Source organism: Thunnus thynnus, chromosome 12 (genome assembly GCF_963924715.1).
Source record: "Thunnus thynnus chromosome 12, fThuThy2.1, whole genome shotgun sequence".
In the NCBI taxonomy this organism is placed as follows: Eukaryota; Metazoa; Chordata; class Actinopteri; order Scombriformes; family Scombridae; genus Thunnus; species Thunnus thynnus.
This window is the reverse complement of record NC_089528.1, coordinates 22173511-22189905: the sequence shown is the minus strand read 5'-3', so window position 1 is coordinate 22189905 and position 16395 is coordinate 22173511. Positions and strand designations below refer to the sequence as shown.

Sequence of the window (16395 nt, the reverse complement as noted above, 5' to 3'; positions counted from 1 at the left end):
TCTTTGTTTGTGATGTTTCTTGATTATGTTGTTTGGAGAGTAGTTAAATTATAATGGGCCACAAGGCTACAAGGCCCAGATCAGCTGTGTCTCATTTTATCTTCTGTTCCTGGCAAATTTGACGTTATTCTGGCCAGAATTATTTCCTGATGTATGACAACCCCAGTTACTGTAGTTTACTTTATTATCATCTCTCCTTTGAAGTCTGAGAGCTTCTTGTTACAACAATGCATCTTAATGTCCAGATACTTCAAAGTGTGTGTGTGTACTTTTATTACTCATTTTGTGGGGACATAAATCTGTTTACACCGTCCCTACCATCCATACTGTAAATCATTACATTTTAGGGTGGAGACTCGGTTTAAGATGAGGATACGTCTCCAGGAAATTAATGTAAGTCAATGTAATGTCCTCTGAAGTGACGGAAACACGACTGTGTGTGTGTGTGTGTGTGTGTGTGTGTGTGTGTGTGTGTGAAAGGTATCCTTCTCTCCCATCTTTTGAAAGGTCACAAAAAGAAAAACAATATTCTCGGAGTCCAGCATGAACACACTATTTATCTGCCAAGTTTAGAACACTTTTTGATAGTGGTCTAATTAGTTGCTTTTTCCAGAGCTTTCAACTGCATCTCACTGTCCTCATCAAAAGACATCATCATTTCAGTGACAATCGTGGTTGTTTCACACCAGAGATCTCTGTATTTGTGTTCTTGTCTGTTCTCGTCTCAGGTTTCATCAGATAAAGGTGATGTTATGCATTTCCACGGACCAATCAGAATGAATTCCCTGTTAACTATTTAGAGCTATATTCTATATTTATTCTTCACCATTTTATTTGAGTGTCTGAATTTTGAGTGCAGAACTGTATAATTCTCTCAAAAATCCCTGTAGGAACAAAAACACTTGTGTCCATGGCGTGAACACTACAGTCTGCTAACAATCCCATGATGCAATTTGTCACATTGCTCAAGTTGGAGTGAATGAGGTTCATGTTAAAGTGATGGAGTCCAACACGAACAAAAAAAAAGAATAATTTGGGGTATTTCACAGAAGAGATTTTAGTATTTGTGTTTTTGTTTGTGTCCCTGTTGCAGGTTTGAAGTGAGCAGAAAAAACTCAAGGTCAACTTATCAGCTTTTTTTCCAGACTTTTCAATCACATCTCACAGTCTGATGTCATATTGCATATTTCCACAGACCAATCAGAATTTTAACATTTTAAGAATCTGATGACAGTTGTTATGTTGTTTGCTTACACTGTGTTGCCATGGAGATATCACTATCATTCATCAGATAAGATCAAGACACACTCACACAGTCCTGATGAAGCAGACCTTTTAAGTTTTTATAAGTGTGTACTTTATAATAAATTAACTAAAAAAATTTTCTCCCTTCAGCTTGGTTGGTTTTTTGGTCACAAATATTTAACCTTGTAGAGATCCAAGTTTTCGGGTGCTTAAATTATTCATTCATTTATTTTTTTAAGAGCCTCACCCCACCAGCAAGAGTGCTCTTTCTACATATATGTGTGTGTGTGTTTGTGTGGTTACTTAAGTTTCATCATCCTCAGTAACTTACTCTTTCTACTTCTCACCATCAGCCCACACATCACTGCCGGTGTGTCACATAACAGCAACAAAAAAATAAAAGCTTTGGGGTTTTGTATATGAATCCTGCAGGAAGGGAAGTTAAATAAAACAGAAACATAAACAGGGCACACAGGCTTTCATGTAAGTGATGGATTTGTTATTGTTTTCAAATACGTGAGCCTACAGTGGAACTGTACTTGCTAAAAAAGAAACCAAACAACATGAAATATACATGCAGCAGCTCAGCAAAAAGATGCTGTAGAAGATGAGTTATTTCAAGACAGAGACACACAAACAGGATATAAAATTAGATGTAAAGGCTAATTACTTCTGTGCTGTTGTGTATATGTATATTTAGGAATCCAGCAATATCATAATTTTCTGTTGATTTGATTGTGCACTTAAAGCTGAGCCTTTTCTGCAGAAATTCACACCTTTAATGATGCTGTTACTCTTTTCTGCTATGATGATACTGATCCATCAGTGTTATTACTCCTCTGTAGAGTTCATTTTAGCACTGATAATAGTGTTAGCTTGTTTGCATGACTCTATATGTACAGCAGAGTCACTTTTCTTTGTTTACCAGTCATTATTAATGGTAGAGGTGATGTTTTGTAATGTGGAATTTTGGTTTAAGCATTTTACAAACTTTTGTTTTGGATCCAACAGAACCAACCGACATCTTTGTGCTTCTATCTACAGTGACCAGGTGAATTTTTTTTTTCTCAGCATTACATCCATCTTGTCTGCTGCTTTCCATTAATGCCTCTTTTATATCATTAAGAAACAGCACAACAAACAGCAAAATATAGTAAACTGCTATCCATAACCTTAGGAGATACCATGAAGAATCAAACTGGGTAAGGAAATTTAAGATACATATAATGTACACTGCAGATTTGAGAGTATATCCTGATGCTGAGTCATGTGTTCTTGTAGAGATGATACACAATCTATCCAAGATGAAGAGGACGGTGACGGTGAGTTGCTATGCGTGAAGATTAAAACCCAGTTGGAGGATTTGTTTACCGACAGTCACCTGGCAGAGGACGGCTTCCTGTTGAAACATTTGCAGAAGAACAAGCAGGGCTACGTCAGTCTCAAACTCCTCACATGTTTGAAAAAGGTATATAAAAAAAAGAAAAAATCATATTGCATTGTTTTCAGCACGATTTCAGTGCTTTCTATGGTGTTTACATTCCAGCCATTTGAATAAAAACAGTCCAGTGAAATGCTAGCAAATGCAAACAAAGCTGAGGTTGCCACTGTTTGCCGCAGATAAAGGTCCTGACCACGAACTGGCACATGACTCTGGCAGGAGCAGAGTGCTCAGAACTTCTGGAAGTAAACGATGAACGCACCAAAGTGAGGCGGATAGAGCCGCTTCCCAAATGGTTGCTGTGTTCCCCCACCAGCAAGTTCCTCCTCGCCCGGAACATATCTGAGGAGCAAACGCAAATTCCAGAGCACCCTTCGCTCTCAGAGAGGATCCTCCAAAAGTTCACCGCTCATGGCAGTGTCACTTCAGTTTGGATCCTGCCTCCTGGCACAGACCTGCCCAAGCAGCTGCAGTGCTATGCTAAGCGTCATAAAGAGCTAGGCCAACATTTGTGTGCGGTGGTGAAGTTTGATCGATTGGAGGCGGTTCGTAAGGCCTTCAACGTCCTGAAAGCAGAGGAGGAGAAGTCTAATGGTGAAGGCATGTGTGTGGAAACTTTGGGATTCCAGTCAATGCACCACATCACCAAGGACGAACCAACAGAGGAAAAGAACGAGGACCATCCTGAGGAAATGCCTTCCCAGGAAAACTGTCACTTTGAAACTTCAGAGGAGTTAGTCCAGGAGAAACTGTCTTTGCCTGTTAAGGTTTCCTACGAGACTCCGGACACATCTCAACCCCAAAAGGCTTTGAACTACTCCATGCAAAGACCCTTTGACCAGATCACCACCGGCTGTAATGGCCAGTCCTTCTGTGGTTTGAATCAGAGGTACAGTAGGATGAGCTGGTGCTCTGGAGACTGTGATAAAGAGAGTTCTCAGAGCCCCTGGGTGCTGAGGCGCAAATTTGCAGCCGGTGCATTAAAAGCCAAGGCGACTGGGCACCTGAGCGTACCCTGCTTGCTACAAAGAGTGCTGCGTCAGCCTTTCGGCCCTGACGACACAAAGGGTTTTCAAGGCGGCAGGAGGACAGAGAAGCTGCTGCAGCAGGAGGAGATCACACTGTCACCACCTGTTCTGAATAACTGATATAAGCGGGGACAACTTACTACAAAAGTTCAAAAGCTGATGAAGCAAATAAAATAATTTTCTCAATAAACAACAGAAGGTATTTAAGTATGTCTATTAGTGAGAGATTGTTTATTCTGGGAGACATGTAGTTGTAAACCACAGACAGATGGGGGCAGCATTTAGCTGTGATCATAACTTATTGTCAACACTCACTTTGTCTAACTTGTCATGCTGCAGTTGCGTAGGAAGTAAATACACTGCAATACATCTAAATAGGCTACAACACATATTAGCTAGAGCTACAAATTGTTACACAAACTGAGGTGTTTAAGTGCTGAAATAACTCAGAATCAACACATGCCTTTTTTTTTTTTTTTTTTTTGAAACACGAGCAGCCTCTGCACCCCCCGGGACCTCAGCTAGTCCGGTCACAACTGCAAATTGCAATGTATATTTGTTCTTGGGCCAGGATGGGTTTACCTTGTTACCACTTCTCTGAGAAAGAGGTGTTGTCTTTCAACACAAAAAAGCCCTCATTGTCCCACTGCATCTTTTTCATAAATGCTTGTTTAGATTTTGGTTCTCTAAAAAGTACTTTTCCACTCGACATGACATTTGGCTGAAGGTTACTTATCCAATCATCAAACCGCATCTTGTGCAAGACGAGTGTAGTAGCAACATTTGTGCCTTATTTCCAGCCTTTCTAATGACACCTCGACTGGAATGGTGTGTTTATAGTGTTACTGATTGAGGGCTTCCTTAAAATCTTGCCCAGACCTAAACAAAATGTGTTTCTTCACTCATCCACGCCCAGTGGAAAAAATTCAATCCTATGTGCATGTGATTCTATCATATTCAAATTGGAAACATACTGTTGCTTTTTTTCTTGTTGTATATACTGAATGTCATACTGTCCTCATGACTAATGAAATCTAAGCTGTTGAGTGAGACTTTGCATCATATACAGATCAAGTATTTCAGTCTTATTGTCTCAGACTTGATTTAGCAATTAACAGCTGTTGTATTTTCACTGCAAGGCAGGCTGGTCTATGAAAACTTTAGACATCTGTGAACAATATGTATAGAGTAGAAATGTTCCTGCCTGATGTCAGGAAATGTTTCTGTGCTGATAGTTCCTTTTCAAGGCTAGAAAAGCACGACATCCCCTGCTAACTGGAAATCATTATGTATTTACTACATGTGTTCCTAAGCCCAATAATTGAGCTGTATGTCAAACAAGATAGTTATAATGATTCTCGTTTTCTTGGTTGTTTGGGGTTGTGATTTGGATGATTTTGCACCTGCTGACTTTCACCAAAATATTGTAAACTTGAAGAAAAGGAGGTATTTTCTTCTTGATTTGTGGCTCAGTGTTATCTTTCAGGTTAGTGCTGCAGAGTGAAAGTAAAAAAAGGATTTTTGTTGGCTGCACTTCAGACTTTACATGAAATCCACACTTTCGGTCACCGCGATAACAACCTTAGAATATCCATCAACACACATTTTTGGTATGAGACAAAGCTTGGGTAAAGATTCCTTTGGTTTTTTCTCTTTTTTTGTTGCTCCGTCAACAAGGAATGAAGGAATTTTAAGTCCTAGAAAGCGAGCCTCATCTCTGCCTCACTAGTGGAACTTTGCAAAGTGTGATTTGTGTATAAATTGGCTCGAGGATATCAGAGTGACTCATGGTGATAGAATGAGATACTTGTTAGCAAATAATGTATTTCCTGTTGGTATGTTGACTTCTTCACTCCAGCACAGAGATTCCTACTGTATTTAACCATCTCTTGGCTTCAGACACAATTCTGAACCATCAATCCTGCCTGGATCAGCGTTGTACCTGTAAATTTATTTGGCCGATTTTTGCTCCCAAACACCACCTGTAAGGCTTTGTGGTTTTCCCTTGTCTCTCCCTCCCTTATGCATCAGTTCACTCTTCTCTAAACTGGTTGGCCTTTGTTTATACAGTATATGACTGACCCCGCACACCTGACGCATTTCCTCCATGGATGGGGTATTTATTTAGATTGCAGTCTGGAGTGCCCGATACCTTCCAAAAGCACAACCATCTGCTCCTCATTTGCCGCATGAGGCTCAAGGGCTAAAATACTAGTTTGTATTGGAGGAGACGTGAACGTGAGATTCTCAACAACAACACCCCTGGTTTTATCCCTGGCCAACTGTAGATTGAATCATCATGAAATACCTCCGCTGTGGTAATTTCATTTAACCAGGGTTAGTGTTGTCTTAGCTTCATTTAAACCAATTGTGAACTTTTTTAATTCCCCCTAAAAGATTGGAAGACACTTGCTTCAGCAGACCCCTCTAAATGCACTGATCTGCCCAATTGAGGCTATTACCAATCGCCCGCTTAAGATGGCAGACTCTCTTGCGGCAGAAGGTAAATGTAAGCCCTTGCTCAGGCCAAAGCATCCTTTAGTGCTCCTGGAGCTAGAGCCAGGGAGATTATCATGTCAGAAGTAATCCGACTCGGCCCACAAGCACAACTATGGAGGAGGAGGAGCAACAGTTGAGGGGGGGAGGCAGGCAGAGGCATCAGAGAAGCTCTCTGCTCCACTTACGGTAACCACGCTCTCCCTCCTCACCCTAAACCATCTTCTCAACCCACAGCGTTCCCCTCCCTGGAGCTGAAGAGAAGACCTTCTGCTGGAGAGAGGGTAAGAAGATGTGCATTATCTTTCCAACAGCTCTCTTATATGGAGATAAAAAGGTTCTGAGTTGGAAGGAGTTTCGTAACAGATGGAATAAAAGTTAATACATCTGCAAGACACTACTTCTGTTTTGCTCTGTTCCTTCGTTTCAGGTTCAGGTTTGTGCACAAAGAGGGACCAAAAGTTCTGTATGGAGAAGCATGATGACAGGACCTTTCTGACGTGAACCAGATGGTTTTCTAAACACCCAGCTCTCCTCTTTTTGAATGGACCAACTTGAGTGCCATGAAGCGCACGCTTATATTCAGAGGAATGTTGATCTTGATCTTTGCAACCTAAAAAAGTTCTATGGAAGTGCAAATATGATAAAAGAATAATACAGCCTGGACCTGAATCAAGTCAGGACACCTCCCCTACTTGCAGGCACAGGGAGTTGGGATGATTTTCAGGGGAACAAGCAGGAGTCCTGCCCTCACTCCTCGCCTGTGATGATGATGGACTTACCCAGCCAGCACTTGCCTGTGGAGGTCAGCTGAAGACGACGCCACACAGCTAAGTCTGGATTAGCCGGCCGAACGGTAAGAACACCACATCTTCTTTTGTTAGTTTAAGCCGGCAGCTTATGGGGAAGGCGTTAGATGCCGCTGACAGGGATGCCTCACCAAGTGCTTGAGTGGCAGAAAACACACGCTGGATTATCTGTATCAACAAGTGGCCCTTGCTGGAGCCGCATGTCAATAGTGTACAGCAGACTGTCACGAAATGTTTGCAGAGAGGTTACCATTGATCACAAGGGACATGTTATTATGTTGGAAGAGCAACAAGAGCAATACAATATTATTTCAAATTTTCTTGCAGAATTTGAACAACCCCTCACCTCGCAGACAAGTTGTTTTGTCAAAGAGGGATATTTTCTCTTCCTGTCACTTATCCAACATGGTGGTTTGTCTCATTAGCATGCGTAATAGCTCTCTAAATACTCTCTGACTTTCCTTTCCCAAAAGTTGGCGCACGACTAAGAGATGTTTAAAAATAGCAATTTTTAGATAATTCTAACCCTAATCTAATTTTCTGTTAGTGATCATTTTGTAAATTGACATTTTTTGTGGTGATGCACCTTTAATAGTTTAAAATAATTAAGAAGAGCTGGATGAAAAGTTACTAAAGTTGTCATCTCTAAATGTTGTTGGTATTCTTAGAAAACCTAACTTGATACTCACTGTGGGCATTTTACTGAAGTGATGATCCCCTTCTCACTAAGCCCATATCATACAAAGAGATTATACTGTATCTAGCGGAGCCCCAAGAGGCCGGATAGAGGTTAAGCCTAAAGTCAATTGAGCTGTTCAACTTTCATAACCTGCCGAAGCTGGTCATAACTGTAGGAAACTGACTCTGCACTGATGCACTGCTCCTCATCCCCTCAGCAGCTTTTCTTTTTTTTTTTTTTTTTTTTTTTTGCTAAAATATATGTTGTGCAGGCAGAATAATAAGATGTTGATAGTTAAGAAAAAAAGCTGAAGTTTACATTGATGTAAATTGTCATCATATTTCAAATGTTTGTACTTGCACTTGCTTGTGCTCTCTCGCATGGGTCATATTTTAAAGTAGTATTCAACGTGTGCCAGATGGCCGTCAACCTTTTGTAACAGCAACATCAACAAGTTTAACATGGGTTTAGAGGAGATGCTGTTGTGTTAAAAGAGGATCTGGCATAGACAGATTAGCAGCCAGAATAGCAGCTCTTCTTTAGAAAGTAGCCAAGACAACATCAATCTTGCCTCTGAGCTCACACAAAAATGATGAGGCACGGTGACGTTCTCCTGCCAAGCCTCATGTAACCCCTCTTTGTCTGGTGGAGAGGCTATTTAAATGCATGTCAGGACTATACCTTGACTCAAGTCTTCCCATAATAGCAAGGCAGACGAATTGGGACAGGTGTCAAGTGTGCATCTATATGTGTATCTTCCCCTCGCACCTCGTTAACGCCTCCCTACCAGCAACAGGTTTGAGTTGTGAGATTTCATGCTACGCTGTTGGGTCACTGGATTAATCTGTATAAATCTGTAGGATGTGATAGTAGGGCTGAATAAAATTGAAGCTACTTAACTACTCACCTACATCCAGTAGATTAAAAGGGACAGTAATGGAAATTTGTAGGAGGTATGTGTAAAAATGCTATTTTTCTGGCTTCACCCACAGTAGTTTGTCCCTTTTTCTTCTCAATAATGAACGGCAGCTTTCTCACTAACAAGGAACAGGCTTGTTTTAATTATCCTCTGGTTACTGGTGACAGAGCGTGAGCCAACCGAAGCGGTTGCCCGGCAAAATTACAGCGCACTCTAGCCTAAGCCTTTTTCAGTTGCATTAGAACCAGGGCTGGATTTAGAACAGCCAATCCTGGCTCAGAACATCCACTTTATTTTACAGCCTTTTGGCCCTCCCCGATGCCAACACAACAGATCTAACTCATCAAGCTCGTCACTTTTCTTCTTCATTATTCTGACTGAAAGCAGGTTTTAGAAGAAGCCTTCTGGTGCTCTCTCTGTTGGCCCTGCATGCTGGCCTAACCCCTGAGTTAGAGGTGTCTGATGGATTAACGCAGACACACACACATACGGCAAGGCCTCGGCTCTGCCACCAACACTGCAGCCAGGTGTTAACCCACGTGATTGCAGATAAAGCCGGCAGGCATTAGCGCTAATCCCGCCCTGATCTTTGGAATATGTCCCTATTACCTCCCCAAGCACTCTCTAGCTGTCCCCAGGCCTCCTGATGCTCACTTAAGAGGGAAAAGACAAGACAAGGCCTCTCTAGGACTCCCTAAAGCACGTTGTTTCCTTGCAACAACACAGTAGGTGCCTTTCCCGCTGTTTGTTATGCTCCTCTGTTATCTTTTCAGTGCAGGTATTTATGAGGTGTGTTCAGAGTATAGCTCAGAGACAGCTGGTCACATGAGCTGAGCTGAAACACACAATGTGGTAATAATGGTAATAATCAGGTTGTGCAGTGGCAAATACACACTGAATGCTGTCTGATTAGACCTGTGGACATTTCTAGATACCAAGAAGCAGCAGTATTATGTAAGATAGATTATCTAGTGTTATGTGATAGCGCTACTGGGAGCATGTGTGCGCCCTGGAAATGAAGTGGGCGTCCGGACAACAATGGAAGTTTGGACATTGTCTCGATTTCTCCACGAGCCTGTGTCATATGATTTGGGAAAGTGAAACCACACAAACGCTGCATGTGTGTGTTTATGGTACGTGTGAGTCACAGCGAGAGAGAGAGAGAGCGAGACGGGCAGAGGGAGAACAGGATGTAACCGGGAAATGTATGGGGACAAATGCTACAGAGTGGCGTGACATAAAAGTTGGTATCTGCATTTTTTCAGCACAAAGAAGCTCTTCATTCATGGCTTTCTGTGATCTTCTCTCGCCGTAATTATGTCATATTGGTCAAGTTCCAAGCAAGCTGACAAGAAGGCCCCCCCTGTCTGCTGGCTTCATTCAGTAGTGTTAACCACAGACGCCCCTTATACCCGTTTTGAAAGATCTCTAGTTCATCTTCCATAGGCTGCGGCATTTTGTTGAGTGCCTCCTTCTGGGATGGGAGGGAGGGGAGGAGGAGGACACGAGTGCCATGCTGCTGTAATTACATTACTGCCAGCTTAGCAGCGCCATGGCCGCTGACCCAATTATTCCTTGAAAACATCAATTTTATTGTGTCATTTGAAATAATGCCATCTTTGAGTCACAACAAGAATGCGGTTGAGGATGTGGCTTGCGTTCGTTATGTGCGACACGTGCATTTGAGAATACGTTAGGTCTCAGGAATGGCCTTGACAGATTTAGGAATTCTTGGCTAAGCTGTTTACTTTCATGGTTTGCCTCAAACATGTTCCTCCAGAACTGTTTTCACTCTGTTGGTAGCTCTTCAGGTGACATATGGCTGACAGCTAATATCAGGTGTTCTGTGTCTTACATACCTTGTATTCACTTCCACTCTCACTGGCAACACAAAATCCTAATGAGGACTTTCATAAGTGCAAACTTTGTTTTTTCTCCTTGTGAAAAGATGATTTTCTCTGTTTGTTTAGGGCCTCACGCATTTGACCAGCCTCGTCTCCACACACAGGATGGGCTCATCAGTTGTGATGCTTTGTGAGGGCTAGACATGCTGCGACTGTGTAGGGGTTTTAGTAGTCTTTGTGACTCATCTGCATTTTTATGTCTCTGTTTGAGGATGGCTTTTCCTTCTGCTGGAGAGTCCTCTGGGGTTCCTCTATATCCTCTGTGTTGGGGCTCTCGTCTGTTTGCTGGAAAACAGCAGCATTTGTCCTCTCAGGAAGAGGACTACTCAATCATGTCTTTCCATTGCTCTCCTAAGAAAATACTGGTGCCCCTTTCCCCTATCAGTATCAGTTTATTTACCTGTATGACAGTGGGGGCCAGCGGTAGATATTAAATGTCTGCGCTGATTAATCATCTGTGATGATCTGAACAAGCTGCAGAATGCTTTTTGGCACTTTTATTGGCGCCAGTCGACTCCAGATGTGACTAATGTGTTCCCGGGAGGAGCAATTACGACAATCAAAGTGACTTCCGGAACATGAGATCAGCATTTGATGACCAGGCTTCGTCCAGTGTCTTCGGCAACTAAAACATCAGAGGAGCTAATTGTTTTATCAAGGTGAACCACACAGCTAACGGGCTACAGACATTGATGTATTGTGGCCGTGTGAAATAACTAACTCCGAGGCTGAGTAATTGTCCCAAACTGACCTATTAATAGCATAAGAAAACAATGATATCATCCTGTGCAATGTATCATTACCAACCGGTTCTTTTGAAATCCGAGAATTTATCATGTTTAGAGCAGGAGTGTTAGAAGTTGGTGTTGAACCAACGAAAACAAAAAGAGATTTTCCGTTGAGGCTTCTATCTATCATGTCTAGTGATTAAATATAATGGTGAGAGACAAACATCAGACATATAGCCTGGCACCACGTAGCATTCTGCAGAACCCGCAGTTTGATTTACATAGACTGTGTGTCAAATGAGGTTGTTAGATGAAATGTTTGACTTTCAAATGAATACCATTCTACCCCTTCATTGTGTAGAGGCAGCTTACCGCGTCAAACCCATATGGAATTATGAGTGATGAGTCAAGCTTTGACTGATATGACTGGTTATACCTGTTTATACGCTGTTTATACCACTGCAACTCATGTGCGTAACGTCTTTGTATTTTCCCCCTGCGGTGTCCAAAACACTCAGACGCACTGCGGTGTTTCTCTACATTTGCATATAGTTCTCCTTTTTTTGTTTAATTTTCTTCACTGCAAGTTTCACCAGAAAACCAAAATGTTCCTACTTTTTACTGTTTTTTCTTAATTTTTTTTGTGTTTAATGTGACCTGCAGGAGCAACTCACATGCTGAAAGAGCAAACATTCAGGAGGAGATTAATTTCAGATTTTTGTCTATACAGAACCAGACGGTGATATGTGACATTTTGTCTCATTGTAAACAATCCAGCAGCCTGTATATGTACACTACGGAATCCAGTCTGGCAAAACACTTTAAGGACGGTCTGGATATGCTGTTAGTCACTGCCAGTATACCATTTCCGGCTCTGGGGAAATGTTTTTTTCACTGGTGACATGATATGAAAAAATACAAAGCAGCAAGCTTGTAAAACTTCTCAAATACCTGTGGCATGACAATAATGAAAAAACATAAGGTTAAATTCCTTCAAATGGAATTTGGTAGCTGCTGTGGTGTGGTGCCATTTGAAAAGGAAGGGGCTGTGTAAGTTAAAGGGATGTACAAACACACATGTTCACTGAGGCCTTATCATTCATAGCAATGAAAATAGGTGCGGTTAAGAAATCCCTGTCAAGGAAGGAATAGATTTCCCTCTCTAAAAGGCGTGGTGTGGGAACATTTACTACTCCAAAAAAGTGTTTATCTCCCCCAAAGGAAGAAAGGAAGCTTATATTGTCATTCACATCAGGTATTTTTTAAAATAATTCAGAAACTTTTAAGAGGTTTCAAAGGGGGTAAAGGGTTACAAAACTCATCCAGCCTGCCTTCAGTTCAAATAAGACATTGCAGTTATGTTTTTTTCCTCCTCAGGCAGCAGTGATGTGACTTTAAACACACACTGCATTCTCAGGTGTCAGCGAGTGATGTCGAACTTACGGATCATGAACCCCCTCAGAGTGAAAATGAGCTGACAGCAGTGTTAATGCAGAATCAAAGTAAACTGACGGTAAAATAAAAGCCCTGTCAGGGAAACCGGGGTTGAGAGAAGTGGATTTGTGGAAGGTCGCATAAATGTGATGACACAGAATGATGACAATTAGGGCATTGTTCTCAGTGCTTTAATGTGTTGAGAAGATGGTTTTACATGATGTGACTGGTGTGACTGTTTGAACATGTCTGACGTCTGTGCATTTTGCCTCTCTCGACAGAGTTTCAATGCTCCTCCACGTTCTAAGATGAAGTTATGGAAAGGTGCTACTTTTGCCTTCATGCTCTGTGGCGCAGCCCTGTCCATCCTCCTCGTTAGAAACATGGCCACTATCGGACAGTTCAAACCAAAGACAAAATACACATCTTCATCCTCATCAAGACAGTCTTCATCATCGGAATCACCTTCCAAAACCTCACTGCCATCGCCCTCATCATCATCATCATCATCATCGTCACCCTCCTCCTCAGCGGAATCGAGGTCGATGGGTGGTCTTCATCGGAGCACCCGCTCAACAGACAACGTGAACTCTCTCCTCTCAGAGTGTAAGATAAAATGTTATTTTCTGCCTTCTTTGTCTGGTCTGAGATAAGGTGTTGAAAGGATCGCAGGGGTTCAGACAGAACGTTTAGTTGTTTACAGGTTTTAATGTCTCTTGCAATGACCTGTAGTAAATTAACACCTCATAGTTCACTGGTTCTCCATAGGTGGGAGGTTAGAACCTTCAGGACAGGATGAGTTTCTTGTGGTTTCACGTTTGTCAACAAAATTGGCTTCACGGAACACAAACACTGATAATGATGGTGATAAGAAAAGTTTGCAGCTGTCATGACATCAGATAAAATAAATTTATTTGCTTCTGTTGGCACCTGACTTTCATTATCTTGCTAGACTACAGTATCCTATCTGTCTGAACCATCTGCCCTGTTTACATACCTTATTATCACGAATGTGATTCACAAAGTTACACAGAAATCAGATAACATCTTTATCATCTTAATGTTGATGAGTATCCTCTCCACTAGTCTCCATGATGTTCCAGAGCTTCACAGAAGGCGAGTTACAGCATGTGGTGGGGACCTTGCTCGACAGGAAGAGGCAGAAGAGCCGGCGCCTGGGCAAGAGCCAGGCCCGAAGGACTAAAAGAGCCCGGAGGCCTAAGCCCTGCTCTGTGAGGGAGCTGGAGCTGACCGTGAGCGAACTGGGTCTCGGCTATGAAAGCGATGAGACGGTGCTGCTGCGCTATTGCAGTGGCAAATGCACGGCTCACCGGCGCAACTACGACATCACCATGGAGCACATGATGCGGACGGGCTTCAGGAAGAAGGGCCGCAAGGACAAGGTTAGCAACGGCCCCTGCTGCCGGCCGATTGCATTCGAGAAGGACTTTTCTTTCCTGGACAACAGGAGCCGTTATCACACAATACAGAATATTTCGGCGAAGAATTGTGGGTGTGTATGACCCAGAGAAATGGACTTATCAGTTCTTTATGCTGCTCAAATCCTCCGTTGGAAGAGTTTAACATAGATGCTGTTAAAAGACAAACTATGTGGAAAAAAAAAAACTCAAGGAGGAAGACTAGGAATATGTTTATGGCTGCTCCACGGCGGCCTTTTTTGACAGACAGACTTTGAATTCTTGGCGTCTGTCACCACATGTTGGGATCAAATCACATGGACAGCAAATGCTGTGTTTGTTTGAGATAGAGAAAATGACTGTTAATACCAAAACGTTTTTATTATGTTTTCTATCTGTGTAGTAACACTGTAAACTGTGGTGTAACAACAATGTAGCAACATTATGTTTGTGATATTACATTTGAGTAGTAGTACATGCTCATGACGATGACGAGCCACGGTGGAATAGATTATTGCTGTTACTACACTTCATAGCCATGGACGTTAACTTCCATAAGTCCAAGTCTTGTAGTTTACATTATTATGATGGTGACAGTAAATCACCTCTTGGGCAAAAATGTGCTCAAAAAACCAATTCAAAGCCATAAATAAAACAACATATAAAATATATAATGCACCAGTGTTTACTTTACATTCTGTGCAGGACAGTTTGGACAGTTGACCTAATTATAATCTGATCTTGTGATCAGCTGTCTCCGGAGGTTATAAGTATTGACTTAAAGGTGTGTTGAATCTTTGTTATCACAGGCCATGACTTTGTGACCTGTTTCCCTGCGTGTATGCATTACTGTTACTGATTGCAGTGTTATTACACAGGTAAGAAAAACAAGTGTTATTGATAAGACGATGAAAGAAAATCCTTTTCTATAGCTTCAGGATTGATACCCACCTTTAATTATTGTGATTTGTATCTTGATGTTGTGTAGATGATTAACAATGAGGCCCTGCTTCAAAACACATAAAAACACGTGAGTAACGCAGTAGAACAATATGAAATTTGATCCCATCTGCTCTCCATAGAATAAGTCATCACACTCAAAGAAATTGTCATTTTAACTCTGTTTTTATACTTTATTTCCCATACAACCCATTATTGTAATTACCCATAATCCTCTGGAATTATTTTCCTCAAAGAATTGCCAAAACACACCAAGTCAATTCAACACACGGGATGAATTCACAAACTTAGACCCATAAACATGTCTCATGTTCCAGGTGATAAAACTTTTTTAATAGTTTACACTCAGATATTTTAGGTAATCTGAGGCTGAAGTGTGGAAGAGTTGGGATCTGGAATTGTGTTTGCACCCATCCATAAAACCCTGCAACTTACTATGATCCCAAACCCAGAGTACAGCCTTTTATTGGCCCATCAAATGCCTCCTTGTTGTTTTGCCTGTTAGACTTTTAGGAAAAAATAAGCTATTTTAAATGAAACATGAAGCATCTTTTTCACCTTCCATAATCTATATTTGGTTTGAACCCATTGCAACTGTTTGCCTGAAGTACAATAAATTATGTTTTTGTTTGTTTATTTTTTCCTGAGGAGGTGCAGTGTGGGGCACGGATGCGGTGCATCTTTATTGTAGTTTATATTGTATTTATTTGGGAAGTAAATTATGTTTTTTGCATATTTATTTAGATTACCACACAGAAACGGGACAGCTTATTATCATTAAGCAACTGTGCCAAAAAATGTTTTATCATTTTGACATTCTATATTGACTGCTGAATAAACATAAATTCAGAGGTATGGATGTTCATCATTTCTCCCAAGATTTTGGGGTGTCGAATATTCTGTACTCAGACTGTATTTAAATAAATAAATACAATAAATAAAATAATAAAACTCTAATGATGCATGATGCTGTTAATAATGAAATACATTGCTATAGGAAGGTGAGACCTTGAGGAGGGATTGCAGCAGCAGAGAGGGAGATGCTGACGATCAGATTACAATAAATAAAACATATAGCAGATTAAATATACAGCACCATTGTAATGCTGATATATAAACATTCCTTAATGACGCTGGCTCGTTCTGTGAGGTTCATTCTCTGGAGTCATCTATTATACAGCAGCTCAGCAGCCTCTGTACTGAACAGCAGTGATGAGCTTATACAAGAGGACATGTGACCAGATGGTTTGATCTCGCTTGACTGGCAGGAAAAATCACCAAATTTTGAGCCAGACACTCACTCTTCTCCTTCTCTCTGTTGCCACTGTTGCCAC

The 16395-nt window shown here is 41.4% G+C and overlaps 2 protein-coding genes across 2 annotated transcripts; both read left to right on the top strand.

Annotated features, from left to right (window-relative positions):
* The first annotated feature begins 2264 nt into the window (after window positions 1–2264).
* Window positions 2265–3834, top strand: LOC137193514 (la-related protein 6-like). Its single transcript, XM_067604726.1, has 3 exons — window positions 2265–2447; window positions 2527–2713; window positions 2866–3834. The coding sequence occupies exons 1-3, from the start codon at window positions 2431–2433 to the stop codon at window positions 3832–3834; spliced, it is 1173 nt and encodes a 390-aa protein (XP_067460827.1). The 5' UTR covers window positions 2265–2430.
* Window positions 3835–6392: 2558 nt separating this feature from the next.
* Window positions 6393–15924, top strand: LOC137194451 (neurturin). Its single transcript, XM_067606358.1, has 4 exons — window positions 6393–6494; window positions 6641–7066; window positions 12965–13289; window positions 13770–15924. The coding sequence occupies exons 3-4, from the start codon at window positions 12992–12994 to the stop codon at window positions 14204–14206; spliced, it is 735 nt and encodes a 244-aa protein (XP_067462459.1). The 5' UTR covers window positions 6393–6494; window positions 6641–7066; window positions 12965–12991; the 3' UTR covers window positions 14207–15924.
* The last annotated feature ends 471 nt before the right edge of the window (window positions 15925–16395 follow it).